The sequence below is a fragment of the Populus trichocarpa genome, chromosome 9, assembly GCF_000002775.5.
Source record: "Populus trichocarpa isolate Nisqually-1 chromosome 9, P.trichocarpa_v4.1, whole genome shotgun sequence".
In the NCBI taxonomy this organism is placed as follows: Eukaryota; Viridiplantae; Streptophyta; class Magnoliopsida; order Malpighiales; family Salicaceae; genus Populus; species Populus trichocarpa.
The window spans coordinates 9,126,457-9,150,082 of record NC_037293.2 but is presented as its reverse complement, the minus strand read 5'-3'; the positions used below and the strand labels follow the sequence as shown (position 1 = coordinate 9,150,082).

General features: G+C 34.1%; 3 protein-coding genes across 3 annotated transcripts; 2 read left to right on the top strand and 1 right to left on the bottom strand.

Annotated features, from left to right (window-relative positions):
* The first annotated feature begins 4,031 nt into the window (after positions 1 to 4,031).
* On the top strand, positions 4,032 to 5,376 carry LOC18102113 (probable carboxylesterase 7). Its single transcript, XM_006379144.3, has one exon. It carries the CDS (start codon positions 4,191 to 4,193, stop codon positions 5,154 to 5,156), a length of 966 nt encoding a protein of 321 aa, XP_006379206.1. The 5' UTR covers positions 4,032 to 4,190; the 3' UTR covers positions 5,157 to 5,376.
* A 1,704-nt stretch (positions 5,377 to 7,080) lies between these two features.
* LOC7490023 (probable carboxylesterase 5) lies at positions 7,081 to 8,602 on the bottom strand. Its single transcript, XM_024608388.2, has one exon. The coding sequence runs from the start codon at positions 8,464 to 8,466 to the stop codon at positions 7,552 to 7,554; it is 915 nt and encodes a 304-aa protein (XP_024464156.1). The 5' UTR covers positions 8,467 to 8,602; the 3' UTR covers positions 7,081 to 7,551.
* Positions 8,603 to 12,241: 3,639 nt separating this feature from the next.
* On the top strand, positions 12,242 to 21,035 carry LOC7457525 (presequence protease 1, chloroplastic/mitochondrial). The gene is made up of 19 exons (XM_024608994.2): positions 12,242 to 12,710; positions 12,796 to 12,979; positions 13,469 to 13,643; positions 13,755 to 13,887; positions 13,994 to 14,064; positions 14,301 to 14,384; positions 14,886 to 14,976; positions 15,575 to 16,095; positions 16,184 to 16,348; positions 16,433 to 16,651; positions 16,743 to 16,870; positions 17,102 to 17,291; positions 17,900 to 17,983; positions 18,079 to 18,176; positions 18,414 to 18,678; positions 18,761 to 18,923; positions 19,056 to 19,236; positions 20,109 to 20,180; positions 20,527 to 21,035. Exons 1-19 carry the CDS (start codon positions 12,413 to 12,415, stop codon positions 20,666 to 20,668), a joined length of 3,264 nt encoding a protein of 1,087 aa, XP_024464762.1. The 5' UTR covers positions 12,242 to 12,412; the 3' UTR covers positions 20,669 to 21,035.
* The last annotated feature ends 2,591 nt before the right edge of the window (positions 21,036 to 23,626 follow it).

Here is a 23,626-nt window from a genome sequence, read left to right as displayed (position 1 = left end):
ACTTTGTTTTATGAAATCTTCAAGTTTCTCACCTTTGATTAGGATGTTATTTGGATAGCTACTAGTATATACTAGGCTTTAGATCTTCACTTCACTGTGGGTTATATATATAAAAAAAATTGTATTAAAACAATATAAATATTATTTTTGGGATGAAATATTTGAAACAATAATTGAAATTTTGACTAGTGTATGAGAATAAATTAATCCAACATCATAAATATTAATAAATAAATTAAAAAATTGGTGTGAGTTATTCTACAAAGTGAGGAAACAACAAATTAAATGCCCCACTCAAATGGTGATATGGTTAAAAAAAAATATTTTGTCATTTTAATCTTATGTAGCTCTAATTTAAATGTGAAAATAAAAAATTGTTAAATTTAAAGAAAACACGTGAAATTTATTAAAACTCATAAAATTTTAGATATAGACTTAATCAAGAAATTTAAATTGAAATTAATTAAATGTTGAACGATGAAGGGTAAAAAAAATTATTAGTCTAAAAAAAATTATAAAGAAAAAAAACAATAATAAAAAAAATGAAATCTAATAGGAAATAAAATAATGGAGGATGAAAATTCTTCTTCTTCTTCCTCTTCCTTCACTAGCAACGAGTTTGACCGTTGAGTTTAATATTTAAATGCAGTGATAAAGTATCGTCTAGTACTGTTACGTTGGTTGTCACATTAATATCTTCTTGAACCGTTTAAAATTATAGTTTTGAAAGTAACAATTTTTTCTAATCAGATTTCCGAATGTTTTTTTTTTTTAAAAAAAATGACACTTGGTAAGATTATTAGGAAAATAAAAAACTATCTAAGAAATAAAATAGTTTTAACATGTGTTTTTTAATATTAATTTTGCTCGCAGCCGTTATTTTTATTAACAATTATTTAATTATCTTTTTTTTTTGCAATAAGATAATTACTAATTTATAACTTGACCTTTTAGTTTGATAAAACTAATCAATTATTTTTCATGGTTTACGACTAGAGAAAGAACGCGAACGACCACGTTTTACCAATAAAAAATGACATTTTAGTGTTTAAGGCTGATTTTTAGGGGGGGTCCCATAAAAATGGTTTTTGGTTTTTAATCATGCTATGAAAATTGGTTTAGGTTTGGATTTTTTGTTAGGATTAATTTTAAGTTCTTAGGCATATTTGATACCTCATGAGATTTTTTTTAATGAAAATACAGTGAAATTTAAGTTTTTAGGGTACAAATAAACTATACCTTGATTTTTCAGCAACCAAATCCACCACTCCAATGGTAAGAAAAAAACCAAAAAACCGATTAAACCGAGAAAACCAGAAAAAATAATCGAAAAAATCGAACCGTGAAAAAAATCGATTAAAATTTTGAAAAAACCGACCGGTTCGGTTTTGGTTTTATAAGCCTGAAACTGAAAAAACCAAACCGAATTCAAACAGAAAAAACCGAGCCAAACCGGTTTGAACCGGTTTTGTGTCGTAAAAAACTGAACCGAACTGAAACCGGTCGGTTTGAACCGGTTTCGGTTTGTTTTTATATAAAAAAAATTCAGTTTGGTTACTCTTTTTTTTATAAAAACCGAACCGAACCGAAAATAATCATCCCCTACACTACTCTTGTTGTTTTTTTATAAAAAAAAATTATTTTATCTTTCTAGAATAAAATAATTTGTAATTAATATTACTTCAATAAAATTTAGAAAATTATCATATTATGTTTTTTTTTTCAAATAAGATTTGGGTAACATTGTCATTAATTTATAAGAAACTTATATAAATCTAGTATGCATATTTTTTTTCAAAAATTGTTGTTTTATGTTTTTTACAATACTAGTAATTATAATATAATACTAATAATTGTTTGATTATAACAGGGAAAAAAGAAAAATATAGAATCATGTCCTCGAATAAAGTTAGTTAGAACTAACATAGTCACGTGCGAGCATAATGGAAAAGGACATTAATAGCCCAGGCCCAGTAGGCAGCTGTAAAACGTACTTGAAGTTTCAAAATCGAGGAACTGTGCACCCACGTTCACGGTTAAATTATTTGTTTTTGTTTTTTTAAAATATTTTTTAAAATATAAGGTTTTTTTATTTAAAATTAATTATTTTGATATTTTTAAATTATTTTGATGTTATAATATTAAAAATAAATTTTAAAAAATAAAAAATATTATTTTAATAAATTTAATGAAAAAAATATTTTAAAAAACAATTGCTATCACACTTTTAAATAAACTCTAAAAATTGATAAATTAAAGAATATATGTTTTTATATTATAAGAAGTCTTTATTTAACAATTTTTTTTAAAAATAATTGTATGAAAAACATAAAAAAAAATTAAAATTAGTATTTTGAAATTTTTACGACTAATATCCAGTTAATATCGTATCATATTTTTTTTAACAGTAACAGTATTTATTATACAACTAGTTTATCTTGACCGTGTCTCATGGCCATGTGGTGTGATATATTAGCCCCGGCTCTATCTCCAGAAAAAAACACCTTGCTAAAATCAGCATGAGAGTTTAGCCACTCCTCAGGCCCATCTCCATTATCATGAGATGCAACCCATTTAAGGGCTGTCCATGAATCATCATATACTAAGGAAGAGGATGCTCATGTGCTTTTCAATAGATTATTACTATCCGAATTTATATTATATATTTTGTTTGATGTTAAAAAAATATTTTGACAATCTTGCTACCATGATTCAGAAAAAATAATATAATACAAAAAATATTTAGAAAAATAGTATAGTTTAGAAAGATACCAATAATATCAATGATCCATGAAGAGTGGCGAGTATTATTTTAAATAGTAAAATTATCCAACACAAGATTTAATAAAAAGAAATGAGAGAGAAGAGAGAAAAAAACAAGAAAGGAAAAGAAAAGGGATTTATACAACTTATCAATATTTGATGACGACACTATAAATACTATTAAAAAAATCTTAACAAGATGAATCTAACAAAACTAAAAAATGTTACTAACGGTGACTGGAGTGGGTCACACAAGCGATTCAAAGACAAGTGAGCCTCAATACATTTGGATGGCTTGTGTACCCACTTCGTTTATCGTTTATGATCGTTTTTTTAATGTTATCGGATTCGTTTTATTTAAATCTTTTCAATAATATTGATGATGTCATCATCGAAATTTTGATATGTCTCTAAGATCAATATTTGTTTTTCACAGTATGTTCACTTTAAAAAAATAAGACAAACATAAAGAGAAAATAAAAAATAAAAACCATATCCACTGCTTTTGAATAATTCGAACTTTTAAAAATTTATAATCAACCCTGGTCAGGGGATTGCTTATAATTTTAAAAGCAACAAGGACTAACTTATAACATCATAAAAAAACACATGAACTAAATTATAATTAACTCTACTTATCATTTCAACAAAATAAATCTAATGAAACCCGGAAATTCTAAAGCCACCTTGTGGCGGCGGGGGGGGGGGGGGGGGGGGTGGGGGGGTTGATTTTGCAAAGGAAATTATCATCTCAACAAGATGAATATAAAAGCCACCTCGATGCTTTTAGGTCCAGAATATATATACTAAATGTCGGTGCATTGATTGGGTTACCTAATACGTCGGCATTAGTAAATCGTAGTAGAACCATCCTTTCTGAGATGGTAGTCGGCCTTAATTAGTTACAAAAGAAAAGGATTACAAGACAGCTTCATGATAATTCTCAAGACGGAGGTAGGGCCCTAAGCATGAAACTTCATTCCTTTTAACAGACTTTTCCCTTCTTGTTTTTTTTTTTATATATATAAACAAGAATTAATCGCATGATAAATCCATGCGATTTGGCCAATAAAATTAGTAAAGTAATTACGCGCTAGTCAACTACTGACGTTCTCCTGGAGTTTCCTTATTTGACAAGCCTGGACGTTGAATCATAGCGTTTGATCAGGTATGGAACTTGGACACTCTCACTTTAGAATTTCAACCCATCTAGAAGACTTTTATTATGTGATTATTGCTGTGTTAGCCAAGAATTAATTGCTTGAGGATTTAAAACCAGTAGCAGGGAACACCGTAAGAATTCAATTTCTTCCTTGTCTCTGTCTTTCACCTGTCTATAAATTAAAGACCCTCCTCCATTCTTTTCTCAGGCTACCACAACTTCATCATTTCTTGTAAAACAGAGGGAAGAGAAAAGAAAAGCCACCATGTTTTCATTCAATATGGACGCAGCCAAGGCTGATGTTGCCAAGGATCTGTCTCCCTTTATCATCTTATATAAAGATGGCAGGATAGAGAGGCTCTTTGGCAACGAAATCGTCCCCCCTTCCCAGGATCCCAAATCCAATGTCCTGTCAAAAGATGTCATCTATTCAAAAGAAGCAAGACTATCTTGTAGACTTTACCTCCCAAAAGGAGTGGATCCCAACAAAAAGCTCCCTCTCCTAATTTACGTTCATGGGGGAGGCTTCTACGTTGAAAATGCCTTCTCGCCTACTTACCATAATTACGTTAACCTCTTAGTCGCAGAGGCTAAAGTTATTGCTATCTCTGTTGATTATAGGAGAGTACCAGAACATCCCATCCCTATTCCATATGATGATTCATGGGCTGCCCTAAAATGGGCTGCATCTCATGTCAACGGAGACGGACCTGAAGAGTGGCTAAATAAACATGCTGATTTAAGCAAGGTGTTCTTGGCTGGTGACAGTGCTGGTGGTAACATAGCACACCACGTGGCTATGAGGTTTGGTCAAGAGAAAATAATTGGTGTAAATGTTGCAGGTATTGTTTTAATAAATCCTTATTTTTGGGGAGAGGAACGGATTGGAAATGAAGTTAATGAATTAGAAAGGGAGTTGAAAGGGATGAGTGCAACATGGCACCTTGCATGTCCTAAAACAAGTGGATGTGATGACCCTTTAATCAATCCTACTTATGATCCAAATTTGTCTAGTCTGGGGTGCTCCAAGGTGTTTGTTTCTGTTGCTGAGAAAGATTTGCTAAGGGATAGGGGCCTGCTATACTGCGAGACTTTGAAGAAAAGCGGATGGGTTGGAGTGATTGAGACTATGGAGGTCAAAGGAGAGGGGCACGTCTTTCATTTGTTCAAGCCAGCCAGCGACAATGCTGTGGCTATGCTTAAAAAGATTGTCTCTTTCATACATGGCTAAAACTGAATATGCTTGTCTGTTCTCTTGTTTTCTTTCAGTGTTGTATTTGATGTGGTATTGGCCTTTATAGAAAGTACAAACCCCACCCTTTACGTAAAACTAATAGAGCACTACCACCAATTCCTAGACTACATGTTTGTGCTATTCTGGGAAGACAATTTTAGATTGTAACCTTTTCCTTTTTCCTTTTTGAACTGGAATTTTCTTTCTATTTAAACAAGGCACGAGCCCATTATAATTGTTGGATGCAGTCCAGAGTTACAAAGCAAGCACTTAATTCCAAATCCCATATCAGAGGAGTATAAATTATAAAACACGCATAGGCTGGCTCACTCCATAAACATCTGCCATAAATATGAAGAAAGTTCAAGATTTCAAAACCGCGTGGCGAAGTCAAATCTTTGGAGCGTTTTGCATTCAGTATTTCCAATCTCAAATACGTAACAGCAAGGCTGGATTATATATTAGAATTATCGGGGGGCAGCAAGCACCAAATTTAGTAGTATTTTTTTATGATTTAACGAGGATTAATAAAGTTGATATGGTGGCTATTGTTGAACCTCGCATTGGTGAGGTTAATGCGGATAAAGTCCTCTCAGAGTGGATGCTCAAGGTTTTTCAGGTGGTTTATGGATTCTTTGGAAAGACACTGTTGACAAGGGTTCGTATTGTAGATAGTGGAGGCCAATTTGTTCATATTGAAATTGATCTGGGTGTTTTTAATGAGATGCTTAGCCCTGCAGACAAAAAAGGTGGAGCTCCTTTTGATTTCTATCGTTGTTTGACGTATAAACAATGGATTGATGAGTGTAAACTTTATTGATTTGTGTTTCATGGGTTCTTGTTTTACTTGAGGGGGCCAGGAAGCTAGAGGTTATGGTTTGAAAGAATCAATTGTGCTTTTTGCAATCAATTTTGGCTAATGAATTTTGATGATGGCATGTTCTTCATCTTCCTCGGATTAAATCTGATCACCACCCAGTTTGTGTGCTGGCCTGTAATTCTGACCAGGCTGAAATGTGGGCTGCTTTGTTGGGTCTTAAATTAGCATGGCATCTTTGTTTCAAACATATTATTCTGAAAATGGATTCGTCTCTTCTGGTGGCAGCTTCGAGTGGCGGTTCCTCTTGATATTCTCATTTGAAATTGGAACATATCAGAAAGGATTTTTTTGGTTGTCGAATATGATAGGTGGGGATAGTCCTGCTATAAGAGGGGGGGGGGGGGGGGGGGGATAACAATGAGAACTCTTTGTTTATGACAACAGGGAAACCTGATAAAATGGTTGGCTCAAAGGGTTACAAAAGAGAATTGCTATCGGCGCAGCCACTACCTCTGTCGGCGCAGCCAGCTTTATTGACTTTTTTTTAAAATTTTTAAATAGCTAAAATGCCCATTTTTGCTATACAGTAATTTTATTACAATCACAGTTAACCAAAACCCATTCACCCAGGCCTAGTCAATAAAAAACTCACGACCACAACACAAACCCAACAACCACCCTCCACAGGCTTTCCCCTCTCGTTCTCAAAGACAAATCCAGACCAAACACCGCCAGGAACAATCAGACCCACCATTGGAAACCCTACCCCTTTGTCATTACCCCCAACCTCAAAAAATAAAACCTCTGTCGCCCCCAGCTGGCCACCCATCGCAGCCACCATTCCCCTCACACCTGCTACCACGCAAAACTCACTGAGTCAACTCACTAAACTTAAAACAAAAAGAAATCCATCCTCAAAGTTAAACAAGATGTTAAACCACCCGCATCAAATCTATTAATCAAATTTAAGAATAATTATTTCTTCTCTTCTTATCATTCAACGTTCGTCGTACTGAGCAGACAATCCACTTGATGCGGCAGGGAGTAAGAATTTGATTTAAAGACAACAACCTTTGAAGTGTAATTGATAACATTAATGAATAACAAAATCTGTAAATAGAGAACTGCTGTATTGATTACTTTCAAGAAAGTAAGAATTACATCAGAACAGGCAGAATCTCACTGCCAAAATATGGGAGTCTCTCCCATAAATTGGAATCTCTCCAATAATAATCTCAGAAAAAATCTCTCTACCACCATAATAGCAATTATTATTAAACATTAATAATAATTGCTATTAAGAAACTAACTGCTGATATGGAATTCTATAACTAATAATTAATATAATCTGATAATTCCACCGTTAACCAAAGGCTTCCTTCTCTGATAGACTTTCACAGTAGTATGATTGCTGGGATTATCCTTCCCGGACATGCTACGACCTTCATCAAATTCAATAGCAGTGTCACCATTATTCTTGGATTGATCATGCTGTTTTTCAACAGAAACTCCATCAAACTCCTCTCCATTTGCATCACCCCTGCAACCACGGTCAATGGAGTGAAAGGAAGCCTAGCCGTGGTTAATAAACGAGGCCAACTTCTTTAATAAGGCTTCGGCGGTGTCACAATTTGGGTTAAACAAGTGAAACACATGGCCCTCTCCTTCTGTCTCCACAATCTCCACCTCTCCACCCCACCCGCTCTTCCTCAATGTCTCATAATAAAACAACCCTCTCTGTCTCAGCGCATCCTTCTCAGCCAGACAAATTAGCACCCTGGTGCACCCCAGGCTAGCCATCCTCGAGTCAGCAGCTGGATTATATCTAAAATCATCTAACCCACTTGTAGTTGGGCTCACAAAAATCCACGACTCGTCCACGCTATCTTTACTCCCAAAATATGGATGGACTAAACAGAGTCCCGTTAACTTCACTCCATTTAGATTTTCTATCCCAGCTTGAGCAGCCAAGTCATGTGCAATATTGGCACCTCCACTATCGCCAGCAAGAAAAACTTGGCCAAAATTAGCATAGTCCCTTATCCATTCTTCAGGACCTTCACCATTAGAATGTGATGCCACCCATTTTAGGGCAACCCATGAGTCCTCATGACATGTTGGGACTAGATACTCAGGGGCCAATCTGTAATCAATAGAAACAGCAACAACACTGGCTGCAGTGACAACAGAGGTCAGATAATTATGATATGTTGCACAGAATGGTGATCCAACCCTGAACCCTCCACCATGAAAATAGATTAGGAGAGGGAGTTTGTGGCCTGAATTTATGGTGCTCGTAGGGATAAAAATACGTGCTGATACGTCGATTTCGGGAGCGATTAGCACGTCTTTGGTTGATACCCCATCTGTAGAATTGATGGATGACGGAACTTTATCGGTGCCGAAGAACCTTTCTACACGTCCATCTTTGTATACACGAATATATGAGCCCCACTGGTGAATTATTTCATTTGAACTTGAATCCATGATTGAGGGAGTGTGTGGAATATATGGAGGAAGAAGTGGTGGATGATCAATAAACGTTGTTGATCTATATAACTATAAAGAGATTGACGAACTCAGGACAATGGAGCAATTAAATTAAAATTAAAAACTGACCAAAGCCAGGAATCTTTATAAACAGTCATGACTACCTACCACCATTTTGGCTTCATGTGTTTTAACAGATATCCACTATCCTTAATTTTGTTTCCCACGGGACATTTTTATTTTTATTTTGAGGCAGCTAGTTATTTTACAAAACAAAAAACTAAAAGAACATCCTCTTCGTGGTTCATAAACCAGTATTCACATTCACACACACAAAATATTGTTCATTGAAATTTATTTTTATTATTTTGTTCCTTGTATTTTGTGGCGTCTAGAATTTTACCATTAATTTTTTTTTTAATTTTATCATTTGAAATTATATTTCCAGATTTTAATGCGCTGAATATATACTTTGATTAGTTTCATCTCCCTTTCCTTGTATGTCCTTAATAAGGAGAAAGTCACCGGATAGATTTAAAACTTATGTGTTTTAAAATTTGTCTAAATTTAGTCAAATTCGACCGTTGTTTTCAAAATATCTTGTCTTTTTGTTTGTTGAAAAAAAACAAAAAAAAAAAAAAAGAAGAAGAAGAAAGAATTATGCATATTAGATATAAAGTAACGGTTACTGTTGTAATAAAAATTTACGATCTTTTTAAAACTAAAACATAATTAGATAATTGTTTAGGTATCATTTCAATATAATTATTTAAAAGAATTTTACTATAAAATTTCAGTAAATATTATTTTCAACGAAATTCAACTGTAAGAAGCCATATGAGACATTCAATTATCGAGGAAAAAATTATTAAATAGTCTCTGATAGTCCCGTGATTTCTTGCTAATCGGATAGATTTTTTTATATATAAAAAACAAATATATAAGCTTTTTGTTTTTTATTTTTAATTCTAATTATAAATTAAAAAGTCTATAAGAATTATTTATGTCAATAAATACAAAAAATAAAGTGTTAACGTGTTAACGTGTTTTTTTAACTCGTTTAGCTGCGGGTCGAATATCTTTTTTTTCAACACATAAAAAATAACGTGCACGTGTTATTAAAATGTTTTTTTTACATCAAATAAAAAATATAACCGTGAATCATAAAGTCTATAGTTGCATATAATAAAATATAATAAAAATTATATAAATTTATAAAAATATATAAGATCTCAAGCTAATTTTTAGCGTATAAAAAAATTAGAACAATATTACAATTGCTACAATTAAACATTTTTTTTTAATATATGTAGAATAAATTTCCAAGAATAAAACGTGTAAAGAAAAAAAACATTCAAAAAATATTACAAAATAAAAAAAATAACAAAATAAATATTATAAATAGGTCAAGTGTAAGGAGTGAAAGAATAATATTTTTTCCAAAAAAAGTTTAAAGAAAAAAAAAGAAAAACATTAAAATTATGAATTTAGCATGCAAGCTATAATTTATTTAAAAAATACCATATATGCAGGCTACATCAATATGTTTTCTTACATAAACAATTAAAAATGTCATTTGAAAAAGCATATGCAATCATTTAACTAAATAAATCGATAACTATTTATATAAATAAAAAAAATCATAAACAATAAACAATGAAGAGACAGTAAAGATGAGATATTTACCCGTTTATGTTTACTAATTTTTTTTATTTAAATAAATAAAAGATAAATCTACCATAAAAAACTCATGGCTTAAACAATAAATACAAACGAAAATGATTGAATAAACTTACACCATAAAAAATATTATAAAAGGTCGAACAAATAATAAAAATATAAAGAATGGACATCCACCAATATGATGGAAACATATAAAAAAGGATAAAAAAAAAACCTCGAGTGAACCCGGCAGTCAATTCGGGTGAACAAATCAAATACATGACATGAAAATGAGATGACCGCGTAAATAGCAAATCGAAAAAAAATACCAAAAAAAAATATTTGAAAAAAAATACTTTAAAAAAAGATAAAAGTTGACTCGAGCTAGTCTTTCAAATTTATGACCGAGGCCATGAGGCTAGGGTGATTTTATTAAAGGCGAACCTGAAAAAATAAAAAACAAGATTCCTAACCAATCACATATTGAGTTATGAAATATAAAAAAAAAAGTCAATAAAAAAACAATGCAAAACAAAATAAATAATAATTAAAAAAATTATGACTAGATTCAAGATAAAAACCATGTGAAATTAAAAGTTAAGGGAAAATTTAAATGAATTTAAATGTTTAGTGATAGAATTTAAAAAAAATTAGGAAAATAATTTTAAAAAGTAATGATTAAAAGAATTGGCACCAAACATCACATAAAAAATCAATGAAAAGAAATGCTCAAAGATGGAATTGAAGAAAAACAAATAAATCAAGAAAATATTTGAAAAAATAACAATTAAAAAAATAATGACCAAACTTGATAAAAAAATAACAAAATCAAACAATCAGGGAAGAAATCGAAAATAAAATCCAATTAAAAACAATAAATGTAAAAAAAACAATTGCAACTAAGAGAAGAATGACTGAATAAAAAATAAAAATAAAAATAAATTGAAGGGTTTATATGATATTTTGTATTGCCAGCATTCAATTCCAATGAGGAAAAAGGAAAGTAAAATGTGAAAAGTCAATTGGCGCTAATCTAGACCTCACTAGTATACACGCGTTATCCAGGGAGGAAGATAATGCCAAGACGCATCAAATGATGCGGCAGAGCTTGATCTCAACCATCGTTGTTAGCAACACGCGTCGCCCAGAAACGGTGGAGCGGCTGGCGCGTGCCAGACATACGTCAACAACCTTTTTTTATGTGCAAAAAACCAAAAATGCCTCTATGACTAAACAACAATAACAAAAAAAACCCTTATGAAATTACAACCAAGCCTTTAAAGCTGGGCCAAAAATTTTGAATAGTGAGAGTAATAGAGTAATTTAATTGTTCATAAAATTATAAAAAAACAAAAATACCCATATGATTAAATAACAATAAAAAAAATTATTAGAAAATGACAATCGAGCCCCCGAAACCAAGACTAATAAATTTGCATAGTAAGAATACCTGCGTAATTCAACTGTTTATGATAAAATTGAAATTACCATATGAAAACCTCGAACCAAGTGAGGGTTGGTTTTTTTTTTTTTTTTTTTTTTTTGTTTTTTTTCTGTCTGTCTCTCTTTTCTATGTAGTAAAAAACAGCGATAGATGATTTAAATCAAGATCCGTGTTTTAGATTAAGTTCCATTTTTATGTAAAAATAACGCTATACGGTAAGGATATGTTTCCATAGCGTGTAATGGAGTGGAAGAATACATGAAACGACAACTTTATCAAACGTTATCGTTTTCATCTTGTGTTGTATGTTGATTTGCCAATGTTATTTTGGATTTGATATCAAAAGGAAGCAGTTAATTTTTTAAAATTTATTTTTGATATTTATATATCAAAATAATTTTAAAATATAAAATGACAATTAATTTAAATAAAATTATTATTTTTTAAAACATGAATACAAAAACAAACACAGTCAAACTCTAAAAAAAACTTAATTTCTAGCTCTAATATAGATGCATTGGATATATTTATTTGTCATGAAAAATATAAATTGCGAAGAAGAAGATTATACTGTAATCTGGCTCTCTTCATTTCCGACTCTCCAAGCAAACTACACACTTTACCATAATAGAAGTGAACCACAGAAATCATTTACTGCCATTCCAATGCTTTTCTGATCAAGTAAAAGAGGAAAAGCCCAAAACGACACTCCAAGTAGCGTCCTTCCCATTCTTTCTCCTTTGATGTTCTCCCTCTTCTCCACGTTGTTAAACCCCAAACAAAACCCCAAACCTTAACCCCTACTCTCCCCCCACTCTCTCTTCTCTATCCACGAAAATGGAGACAGCAATTCTCCTTCGCTCTTCCAACAAATTACTCCTTTTCCCTCGCTACTACACTCCCCGCAACTTCTTTCGCCTTTTCTCTTCCTCGTCTAAATCGCCACGCTCCTCGCCCTTCCCCCCTCGCAATCTCCACCGTCCGATTAACCCCCTCACCTCTCGCTCCCTCCTTCTCCGCCGCCGCTGTAGATTACTCCCTCCCTCTGCCACGCCATGCTCATCCTCTTTCCACTTCATCAAACACCACTTCTCTTCTTCCTCTCCTCACGCCATCGCCACCCGATGCTCTCCAGGTCACCTGTTCTTCATTTTTTTAAAAAAATTAATTTAATATCAGAAAAATGGAAATTCGAGCTTTGATTGTGTGTGTGGTTGCAGATGTTAGCACCTTGCCTGACGAGGTTGCGGCGAAATATGGATTTGAGAAAGTATCAGAGGACTTTATCGGAGAGTGTAAATCAAGAGCTGTGTTACTCAAGCATAAAAAAACTGGAGCTGAAGTCATGTCTGTTTCCAATGATGATGAGAATAAAGTTTTCGGCATTGTTTTTCGCACTCCGCCGTAAGCTCTTAGCATTATTATTAGTATTATCATCGTGTTTTAAGCTTAATTTGATTTTAAGTGGATGCAATTCTAGTGGTTTTGATTAAGAAAATGGATATTATTGAAATCTTTATTTTTTGTGATTGTTATCTTTATAGTATTTGACTTTCTTTTTTTTGTTGCTTTAAGATTAACTTGGTGTTTAAATGGTGAGGTTTATTTGTACTTTAGTAGAAGAGCGTGGATATCATTGAAAAGTTTGAATTTATTATGATTGTAGAGGTGTTGAATTTGTGAAAGGAATTGACTACGGAGTGTTTTGTTTTTGAAAATTAAAATTGTTGTGTTTTATGCTCTGCAGTTTGGTTATTAGCGAAAAGTTTGGCTAAGTTTTTTTATTTTTATAGATTCTTGAGAGAGGAACTGATAAAATTTTACGCCAGTCAAATTTTGTAGCAAAATTAGTTGACGTGCAAGCTACTGATCATGATTAATGGTGTAATGCAGGAAGGATTCAACTGGGATACCACACATATTGGAACACAGTGTGTTATGTGGGTCAAGGAAGTACCCATTGAAAGAACCATTTGTTGAGTTATTGAAAGGAAGTCTGCATACTTTTCTGAATGCATTCACTTATCCTGATAGGACCTGCTACCCAGTTGCTTCCACGAACACAAAGGTAACAGTGAATTAGTAAATGTATGATATTGCAACTTTGGGCAATAGCCTTTTTTTATTTCATTTGGATTTTGTTTAGATGTTAATACTTGGATCTTGTTTTTCAAAACAGGATTTCTATAACTTGGTTGATGTATACCTGGATGCTGTATTCTTTCCTAAATGTGTGGAGGATCACCATACTTTTCAACAGGAGGGTTGGCATCTTGAGCTCAACAACCCTTCAGAAGAAATATCTTATAAAGGTTGCATATTTTAAGAAATATACCCAGCTACTTGTTTGGCAGTATTATTCCTTGTTTTGCATGTAGTTTCTTCACCTTTAATGAGTTTATTTCTCCTTAATCCCAGGAGTTGTTTTTAATGAAATGAAGGGTGTCTATTCCCAACCTGATAATATTCTAGGACGGACTGCTCAGCTGGCAAGTTCCCTTTTCTCTAATTGTTTGATCTTACTTATTTCAGTATGAAACACGTTGACTGCTTAGATGTTCAGTCATGCCTGCATGCAATCATTCACGAGTGCAATTTTGAGAAAGCAATTATTTGAATGCTATTAGTTTGATAATTAGCTCATTATAGATTATTTGTTTTATGGACATGCCTCCACTACAAATTATGTTATCTGTAGTAACTGTCACTCATAACTTCTGTGCAGGCTCTTTTCCCAGACAATACCTATGGTGTTGATAGTGGAGGGGATCCTAAAGTTATTCCCAAATTGACGTTTGAGCAATTTAAGGTCAGTCTCAACATCCCTGTTCTAGTTTGTTAGCGTAAAAGTGTTCTACTATGTGATTCATAAACTTCTGGATCTTTGATGGTACACATCCATCTGTCTGTTTTAGAAAACATGAGTGTTTTCATAAAGGTTTTTAGCTTTTAGAAGCTTATAAAACAATACATATGTTTTTTTTTTCAAAATAAATTACGACAGTGAATACTTCATTTTCCATTCACTGGTATGTATTACCAGGCACAAGAACTTTGACTTCCTGGTGTGATTTTCCCGTAAAGTACATCTGCTGTCAAATATTTTCAATAATGTGCAAATATTTATGCGTGAATTTATTAATTTATTTTTTGCATGTGTGTGATCTCTGTTACTGTAGTGAGTGTGCTATATATGTTATTTCCTTCTCTTGTACATGTGCTTATGCATGGTTTCATGTAGGATCAGTGTATTCTTGATTATGAATAGGTACATACAGGACTCTCTTCTTTACTGATTAAAATAATACAGGAGTTTCACGGTAAATATTACCACCCCAGCAATGCCAGGATATGGTTTTATGGAGATGACGATCCAACTGAGCGCTTACGCATCCTGAGTGGTACTGCATCCAAGTTCCATCTCTGTTGATAAGTTATGAAAGCATTGCATGCAAACGCTTCTTTTTCACTTAAATGCAAGGCATGCTGAACATCTTAGAAAATGCTCAGGTGATTTTTTCCTAAAGGGAAGCATTTGCAGAGCTAGAGGTGTGAAGGTGAAACGATGTGGACCATAATTGTCAAACTTTATTCTCAGAAAACTAGATTGAAACCAAACTTTATATTCATTTAGTGGGTTTTGCCCGATGGAATTTGGCAACTGTTTCTTTGATTTTAATTTGTCTAAATATTCATATCATCATGCTTCATCATGCTATCATACAGTTTAAATAGAATGTGTTAAGTGTGTGTGTATTTAAAAGCCTGTAGGCTGGCCTATTGATTGTTCATGTCCCATTTCAATTTCTATGATCAATTTGCTTTTGAAATCTTAAATTGTTTATTTAAGTAAGGAATAGTGTTCGTTGTGTACCTTAAGACCATTATACCATCCACATTCATCTTGTATACTATCACCTGTAATATTCCAGTTCAGTAATTAGCAATTTCAGGATTCTGAGAAACTTGTACTTGAATTGTTCTCTCTTTCTCTCTCAGAGTATCTAGATATGTTCGATGCAAGTTCAGCTTCAAATGAGTCAAGGATTGAGCAACAGAAATTCTTTTCAGAGCCTGTCAGGATTGTTGAGAAATATCCGGCTGGTGATGGCAGTGATTTGAAAAAGAAGCATATGGTATGCCTTAATTGGTTGCTAGCAGATAAGCCCTTAGACTTGGAAACTGAGCTTACTCTTGGCTTTTTGGATCATCTTATGTTGGGAACCCCTGCTTCACCCTTGAGGAAAATCTTACTGGAAAGTGGTCTTGGAGATGCCATTGTTGGTGGTGGAGTTGAAGATGAGCTGCTTCAACCACAATTTAGTATTGGGTTGAAGGGTGTCTCCGAAGAAGACATTGAAAAGGTAGAAGAATTAGTCATGAGTACACTTAAGAAGTTAGCAGAGGAAGGATTTGAGACAGATGCCGTGGAGGCTTCCATGAATACAATCGAGTTTTCTCTCAGGGAAAACAACACTGGGTCATTTCCTCGTGGCTTATCACTGATGCTTCAATCCATTGTAAGTTTTGCATGTTTTTCCCCTCATTTCTGCAAACCGGTCATCATTTATTTATTTCAGATATCATTGATGTGGTTTTGGTTTGCAGAGCAAATGGATATATGATATGGATCCCTTTGAGCCTTTAAAGTATGAGAAACCCTTGATGGCCCTAAAAGCAAGAATAGCTGAGGAAGGTTCCAAAGCTGTTTTTTCTCCTTTAATTGAGAAATTTATCTTGAACAATCTTCATCGTGTTACCATTGAAATGCAGGTAATCATTTTAGTCTGAAATTTCATTTTCTATATATGATTGTACAGTAATTGCATCAGTGACACTGGGTGTTTTCTGTTTCAGCCTGATCCTGAGAAAGCTTCTCGTGATGAAGCTGCTGAAAGAGAAATTTTGGAGAAAGTAAAAGCAAGCATGACTGAAGAAGATCTTGCTGAGCTAGCACGTGCTACACAGGAGCTGAGATTAAAGCAGGAAACTCCTGACCCACCTGAAGCTTTAAGAAGTGTTCCAAGCCTCTCTTTGCTTGACATTCCCAAAGAACCTTTACATGTTCCCACTGAGGTTATTGTTAAGCTTTTAGTGTTTTGTGCTTGAATGTCCTGCATATGACCATTTTGGGGACTTGTGCTTAGCATTTATATACTAACTGTAGGCTGGGGATATCAATGGAGTGAAAGTATTGAAGCATGACCTCTTCACAAATGATGTCCTTTATGCTGAAATTGTCTTTAATATGAGATCACTGAAGCAGGAACTTCTTCCTTTGGTGCCACTTTTCTGGTGAGATGTTGCCTTGAAGATTATTTCCATGGTCATTTCTTGTTGTGCATGTTTTTTTTTCTTTTGTCTCCACTATGAACACATGTTCAAATTTCACTTAGGTCAGGCTAACCGAACAGAAATCTTAAAACTTAACATGTGCCATTCTTTGTCAATTTCAATGGCTGCGCCCTGTGTATTTCTTTGCAGACTATATAATCACATTTTCACTATTTCTCAATGCTCTCACAGTCAGTCATTGCTTGAAATGGGCACAAAGGATTTGACCTTTGTGCAACTTAACCAGCTGATTGGAAGAAAAACTGGAGGCATATCAGTTTATCCATTCACATCATCCATTCAAGGCAGGGAGGATCCATGCAGTCATATAATTGCTCAGGGTAAAGCCATGGCAGGTCGTGTTGAGGACTTATTCAACCTTGTAAGTGCAGCTGAATTGTTTTGTCACTATATCCAGTTGAAGTGGCTTTCAAGCACTTCTGTCATTGTAGATTTTGCAGTTGCCTTGTTTTTCCTAAAGGCATCAGCACACTGGGAGAAACTTGATTAGTTTTGCTCTAGTTCCTTTTGATGTTTTTCACTTGCTTGTTCCTGTTTGTTGAAATACTGGTATCTTGCATTTGAATGTACTGATTGGCGATGCATTCTAGAATCTGGACATGCTTTCCTTTTTCCTTTTTTTTTTATTGTATGTCCTAGTAAATTCTCCTTTAATACCTGAACCAGCTGAAGAAACCCAGATGGCAAATTAACAACATTTTTTAATTATTGGTATTGCGTAAGCATGTACACTATTTAGCTATAAGTTTACTTTCATGAAGATTGTTTTTTATTAAGGGTTTATATGGTTTTATTTTATTTTATTTTTTTCAAGCCCACTTTTGTCTCTTGCTGCAAACATCTGTACCATAGTAAGAGACCTATTTTCTAATACTCGAGCTGACGCTTTATGTTTCGAAGTCTATAGCGACATTTACAGAATCAGTTGCCTTGGGATGCAATGAATTGATGAAATGCTATTTGTTGTAGGTTAATTGCGTTCTTCAAGAAGTCCAATTTACGGACCAGCAACGCTTTAAGCAGTTCGTTTCCCAAAGCAAAGCAGGAATGGAGGTACTTATTCATATTTTTTTGTCTGTTGAATCAGAAATGCAATTGGGTCTTTACCTTTAAGAACATAATCTCGATGTTCTGAAAAATATCTTCAGAACCGTTTAAGAGGCAGTGGCCACAGAATTGCAGCTACAAGAATGGATGCAAAGTTAAATGTTACAGGATGGATTTCCGAACAAATGGGTGGTGTAAGGTTGGAATGTTTATCTTTTGGTTAATCTGTAATTCTTTGATTTCATCCAACAACCTCATATAATACAAGTGTTTCAGTTCTAGGATTTTAATACATGTGCAATAAATGATATACAATTTTGACATAATACTAATTGCTTCACATGTATAAATAAATTATGAAAGATTCAAGTTTTGTGGAGAGCTTTCTTACTACAAATGAAATGATACTGACACAACTCAATTGTTGGGGTCATAGTTACTTGGAATTCCTGCAAGCTCTTGAGGAGAGAGTTGATCAAGATTGGGCTGGAGTTTCATCATCTCTTGAGGAAATTCGTACATCCTTGTTATCAAAGAATGGCTGCTTGATAAACATGACCGCTGATGGGAAAAATCTCACCAACTCAGAAAAGTATGTTAGCAAGTTTCTTGATTTGCTTCCTAGCAAGTCTTCTGTTGAAGCTGCTGCTTGGAATGCTCGACTTTCTCCAGGAAATGAAGCTATTGTGATTCCTACACAGGTGAAAAAATTATTTCCCTGTCTGCTGTTTCGTCTTCTTTTCTGGTTGCCAGGGGAAATTTCTAAACTTTCACCTTCTACAGGTTAATTATGTTGGCAAAGCTGCTAATATCTATGACACTGGTTATCAGCTTAATGGGAGTGCTTATGTTATCTCCAAATACATTAGCAATACATGGTTGTGGGATCGTGTGCGTGTTAGTGGTGGGGCATATGGAGGGTTTTGTGATCTTGATACTCACTCAGGTAAAACAGTGAGACACATTGCTAGGCATGGAGTTCCGATTACGCACTGTTTGGAACAGAAAAGGAGTTGTAATTGCTATAATATAAATCTAACCATTGGAATTCAATTTATGATTTTTGTTATTTTTGTAGGAGTGTTCTCCTTTTTATCCTATCGTGATCCCAACTTGTTGAAGACACTTGATGTATATGATGGAACTGGTGCTTTTCTACGTCAATTAGAAATGGACGACGATACTCTCTCCAAAGCAATAATTGGGACTATTGGAGACGTGGATTCATACCAGCTGCCAGATGCCAAAGGTTATAGTAGGTATGTGGAGAATATGTTTCAGAACCTTTTTTGACAGGTCAATTTTTTGGACACTCAAGACCTTTGTTTCATCATTAACCTTCCATCGTTCTACCCGGTTCTTATCAACCAAATCTCCAATCTTTTCTCATTCACTGTTTTATTACCACTAGTATTAGCCCTTGAAATCGGTGGAGTCATGGCATCTTTTAGCATTGGACCATCCTGTTCAAACAAACCCAAAAACTAAAACCAACATAACATAATCGAATAACACAAAGTGTCAAAGTCTATCTCAAACATAAACACACATTTTTCCGGTAACTACAACCATTATCAAAACTAAAAAGCTTAAAACTTTAAGCTATCATCTATCAAAGATTTCATTGAAAATTTGAATCAGTGTGACAGCTATCATCTATCAAAGATTTCATTGAAAATTTGAATCAGTGTGACATACTGTTAATACTTTACAGATTGGAATATTTTTGGTGAGGTAGAGATGCAACCACGACATTGGCCCTGTCAGAGGCACTTAGAACTTCTACAATAGCTTCTTCTATTGTACGTGGGGGTGTTTGTGTGTTAGTAGGTTTGGCTGCTAGCTTCCTTGTCTGCCTTTTTAGGGTGTTTCTGTTATGATTTTAGCTTTTTATAAACTTGTGTACTCGAAACAAGGAAAATTGAACTCATTTCTATTTACCCCCACCCCACCAAACCCGTATCCAAAAAATACAAAAACCAACATCTATGTGGAATCAAATTCTACGAGCCTGAAATTGGAAGTCGGTGGTTAAGTAAAAAAGACTTTAGGGAAATGCGGTTCTAATTGGCTTTTATATTTTATATTATAATCAAGCACACTAAAAAAAATGTATTACATTGCTTTTCAGTTTATTGCGGTATTTATTGGGAATCACAGAAGAAGAAAGGCAAAAGAGACGTGAAGAAATATTGTCAACCAGGTAATGATTGATGTTTATTTTCTTGTTGTTTGCCTTGACCAAAAACTCCACTTGTATAAATACAAAAACATTGATTGGTTATCACCCAGAATGGTAGACAGAGCTAGTTTATTTTAAAGAAATGGAAAAAGGAAATAATGGGAAAACAGATCAGGCTCATATCATTTACATTACCGAATCCATTGATTTGAATGACTTTAATGATATATAATGAATGCCATTTTGAATATAGATTCACACCAACATTTGTGTCATTAAATCTGTTCGAGTCTTTCATGCCAGGTTAAAATCAAGACCATTTTTCAAGATTTGAACGTTTCTTTCTTCTCTTTCCTTTTTTCCACAGTTTGAAAGACTTCAAGGAATTTGGGGAGGTAATCGAGGCTGTTAAAGATAAATGGGTTTCAGTTGCCGTGGCGTCTCCAGATGATGTTGATGATGCAAACAAGGAGCGTTCCAACTATTTTGATGTGAAGAAAGCCCTTTAATGCCTCACATATTGTATCTTTCAGGACAGATACTCTTCCCCACCCCCACCACAGCATATCAGATCAACTGATATCTCAATTTTTTCTTACAGTGATTGACAACTTATTAACGAGTAGGGAATTAGAGGAGTTTTTTTTGTTATTTAAAACCCCAATACTGTACCAGTGGTTCCGCAGAGGTTACCTGTACAGTGTTGTCATTTATCTCCTTCAAGATGAACTTAAGAACTGTTACCATCCCTTTCTCCCTCATTTTAACAGATTGAAAAACCATTTCGAGAGGGTTGCTGCACTTGATCTCACCATGGATTCAATTTTTTCCTGCACTTGAATCACTCACTTTAATGGAAAAGGAGATTTCATATTTTGCGTTACACTTCAATAATTGAAGTTTATCTAAGAACAACTACTGTTATGTTACAGCTTGTAAACGTTAGAACCTTGCCGAGTTATTATAAAGATGGTGGCAGTAATTTGTGAATTACTGTTTCGTAATTTTGTGGTCGGAGATGATGCTGTTCTCAGTTCTTTTATTGTTGTTTTCATTCCATGATTTTATAGAATGACCAGCCAACTTTTTTTATATTTTTGTTTAAATTAAATTTTTACGATATTAAATAAATATATTTAAACTTAACATAAAATAAAGTAGAATTTAATTGATAATTTAAAAATATTAATACTAAATTTAATTCTATCAATCATTTCCTTATATTTTAGAATATTTTATTTTGTGGCCAAACGAAAACATTTTTCTTCCATTGAAATAAAGAAAGAAAGAAAGAAAAGAAAACGAAAGAAAGGCCCAGCCCATACAGATAGAAGGCTTCGGCCCATTTAAAATTGAAACGAAAGGTGTGGGGTTTCGGAGAGAACAGAGAGAAACGGTTTTGGTTCTTCAACAGTGTAAACTTGGTAGAAACAAGGAGGAGAAAAAAGTTCAGAAATACCCACAAGAACCGATGATATAAATTATTTCAAGATCACCAGCGAAATCCCTACTGAGATTCAGTTGCGTTTCAAAAACATGGTGTTCTTGAATTTCCTTTCCTACTTTCATCACCCGCCATCTTAGCAAAACCACCACAAGAAACAACGACCTCCTTCTAATGAAATATTTCTCAAAAGAAGAGGAAGAGTTTTACCTTCTATACCCAGATGGGGGTTTTCCTGATTACTATGCTGAAAAACTTTTTTGTTCGTTTAAAAGTATAGGTTGTAATGACTATTGACGATGCTCAAGATTTTGGACATCTAGATTTATTATATATGATATTTAGTCTCTTTTAAAGATTAGAAAATGGCGTTCGAGGTCTTGTAGAATGATTTCTAATGATCTGAGGTGCTTTATTTGGTAGCTGTCGAGGTCTGCTTCTGTAAATGGTGCTTGTCATTGGCTTGCAGATGATCCATTGAAGAGGGATGATGCATCCCATGTAATTTATACCATTTACTCTGAGGAATGGAGTGTTCGGGGATATGGCAATTCCAGATTATTAAGGTGTTTAATAGAATGCTTTCGTTGGTCCCTTCCAGGACCTGGTCGAGCATTATTCAGTGTGGGTGAAGAAAGAGCACAGTGCTTCGGAATCTTGGACCAAACTTTTCAATATTGAACATTTGAAAGGGGTAAGAAGATTAATTGCATTTAGGAAAAATGACAAATGACGATGTTATACTTTTGGGGAGAGGTGGACGAAGGACAATCGGGGTTGTGGAATATTTTTGTCAGACACATTTTATTTGGATACTTTTGTGGAGAGCCTCGTCTTTCTGAGTGAAGCAAGTCGAGTCTCGGTTGAGAATGAATCTGGTAATAAAGCCAAGAGTTGGAAGTGTCAAAGAATCATTCTTCTTTCATAAGAAAGGGAAGAACTAAAAAGTGTAATGTCAGTAGAATCTGTTTCACTTCGCTCTTGTTGAATATTATGCAGTGACTCAGGTTTCAGATGAGAATCACTTTTGTCCTTGCATTAAACTTGTCTTTTGGATTGTAATTTTATTTACCTTGACGACAACTGATATCGTATTATCTGTTCAGTTTGATATAGAAAATTCAGTTCTGGGTTTTCTATGATAAATAACCTTTTCTTTATATCAAGTGATTTCATTTCTAGGTTGAATTAAGAGAGACAGGTCATGATGTGATGACAAAGAGATATTCGTAAGCGAAAGGCATGATCTGAGAAAGAGATGATGTGGGTTAAAAAAGCATAGGTCCCTTGAATGTTGCATTTAATCTAGTGGATCTATCTAGTTCATTCAGCTTTAGAGATCTGTGAGATCAGATGCTGCAGTCGTCAAAACTCGTACTTAACGTTGGAACAGAATGTCGAGCTCGCTTCCAATCCCCTTGCAGGATGTGATTTCAAATCTTCATTGGGTGGAATAAACAACTTCACTGGGTGCCATCATTGCTAAATGCTATTTTTCTATCCTTTAGGTCTGTATAATATCTATAAAGTTCACATAATTACTTGTGGACCATATCAGCTGGTTCCCTGGAGTTGGGTTGACAAAATCAAAGACTAATCTGAAACCCATATAATCTATAAACCTGCCCTGTGCTGTTGGATGTCTGAGTTCCATATTGGCAGGGGAAAGTTGGGGGATTTCGTTATATTTATCACTTCTGTAGGTTTTTTATATGATTTTATTTGTTTTTATTAGACAACAAATGGCAGATCAACAGTACATGACATGTTGTTTCCATTGCCCAGTATCCTGTATAGCTCTGCATGTTCTCCAGTCTTCAAGCAGGTGTGGATATTAGAACTTTTGACATTATTTAATTTCCTGCATTGTTCTCAGAATCCTTGAGAAGGTTGTAATATCTGATTCCATAAGAAGTTAGGTTTAGTCGTGTCATTCCTTTAACACCAGAAAATTAACGTCTCCGTGTCCCTCGTCTGTTTTCAGGTCTAACTATTACTAGTCTTGATAGGGTGAATGGGTTTT

Coding starts and splice junctions, on each gene's coding strand:
- LOC7490023 (XM_024608388.2), bottom strand. CDS start 8,466: ATGGATTCAAGTTCAAATGAAATAATTCACCAGTGGGGCTCATATATT.
- LOC7457525 (XM_024608994.2), top strand. CDS start 12,413: ATGGAGACAGCAATTCTCCTTCGCTCTTCCAACAAATTACTCCTTTTC. Junction 14,065..14,300: donor TAGGACGGACTGCTCAGCTG/GCAAGTTCCCTT, acceptor ACTTCTGTGCAG/GCTCTTTTCCCAGACAATAC. Junction 14,977..15,574: donor GCGCTTACGCATCCTGAGTG/GTACTGCATCCA, acceptor TTTCTCTCTCAG/AGTATCTAGATATGTTCGAT.
- LOC18102113 (XM_006379144.3), top strand. CDS start 4,191: ATGTTTTCATTCAATATGGACGCAGCCAAGGCTGATGTTGCCAAGGAT.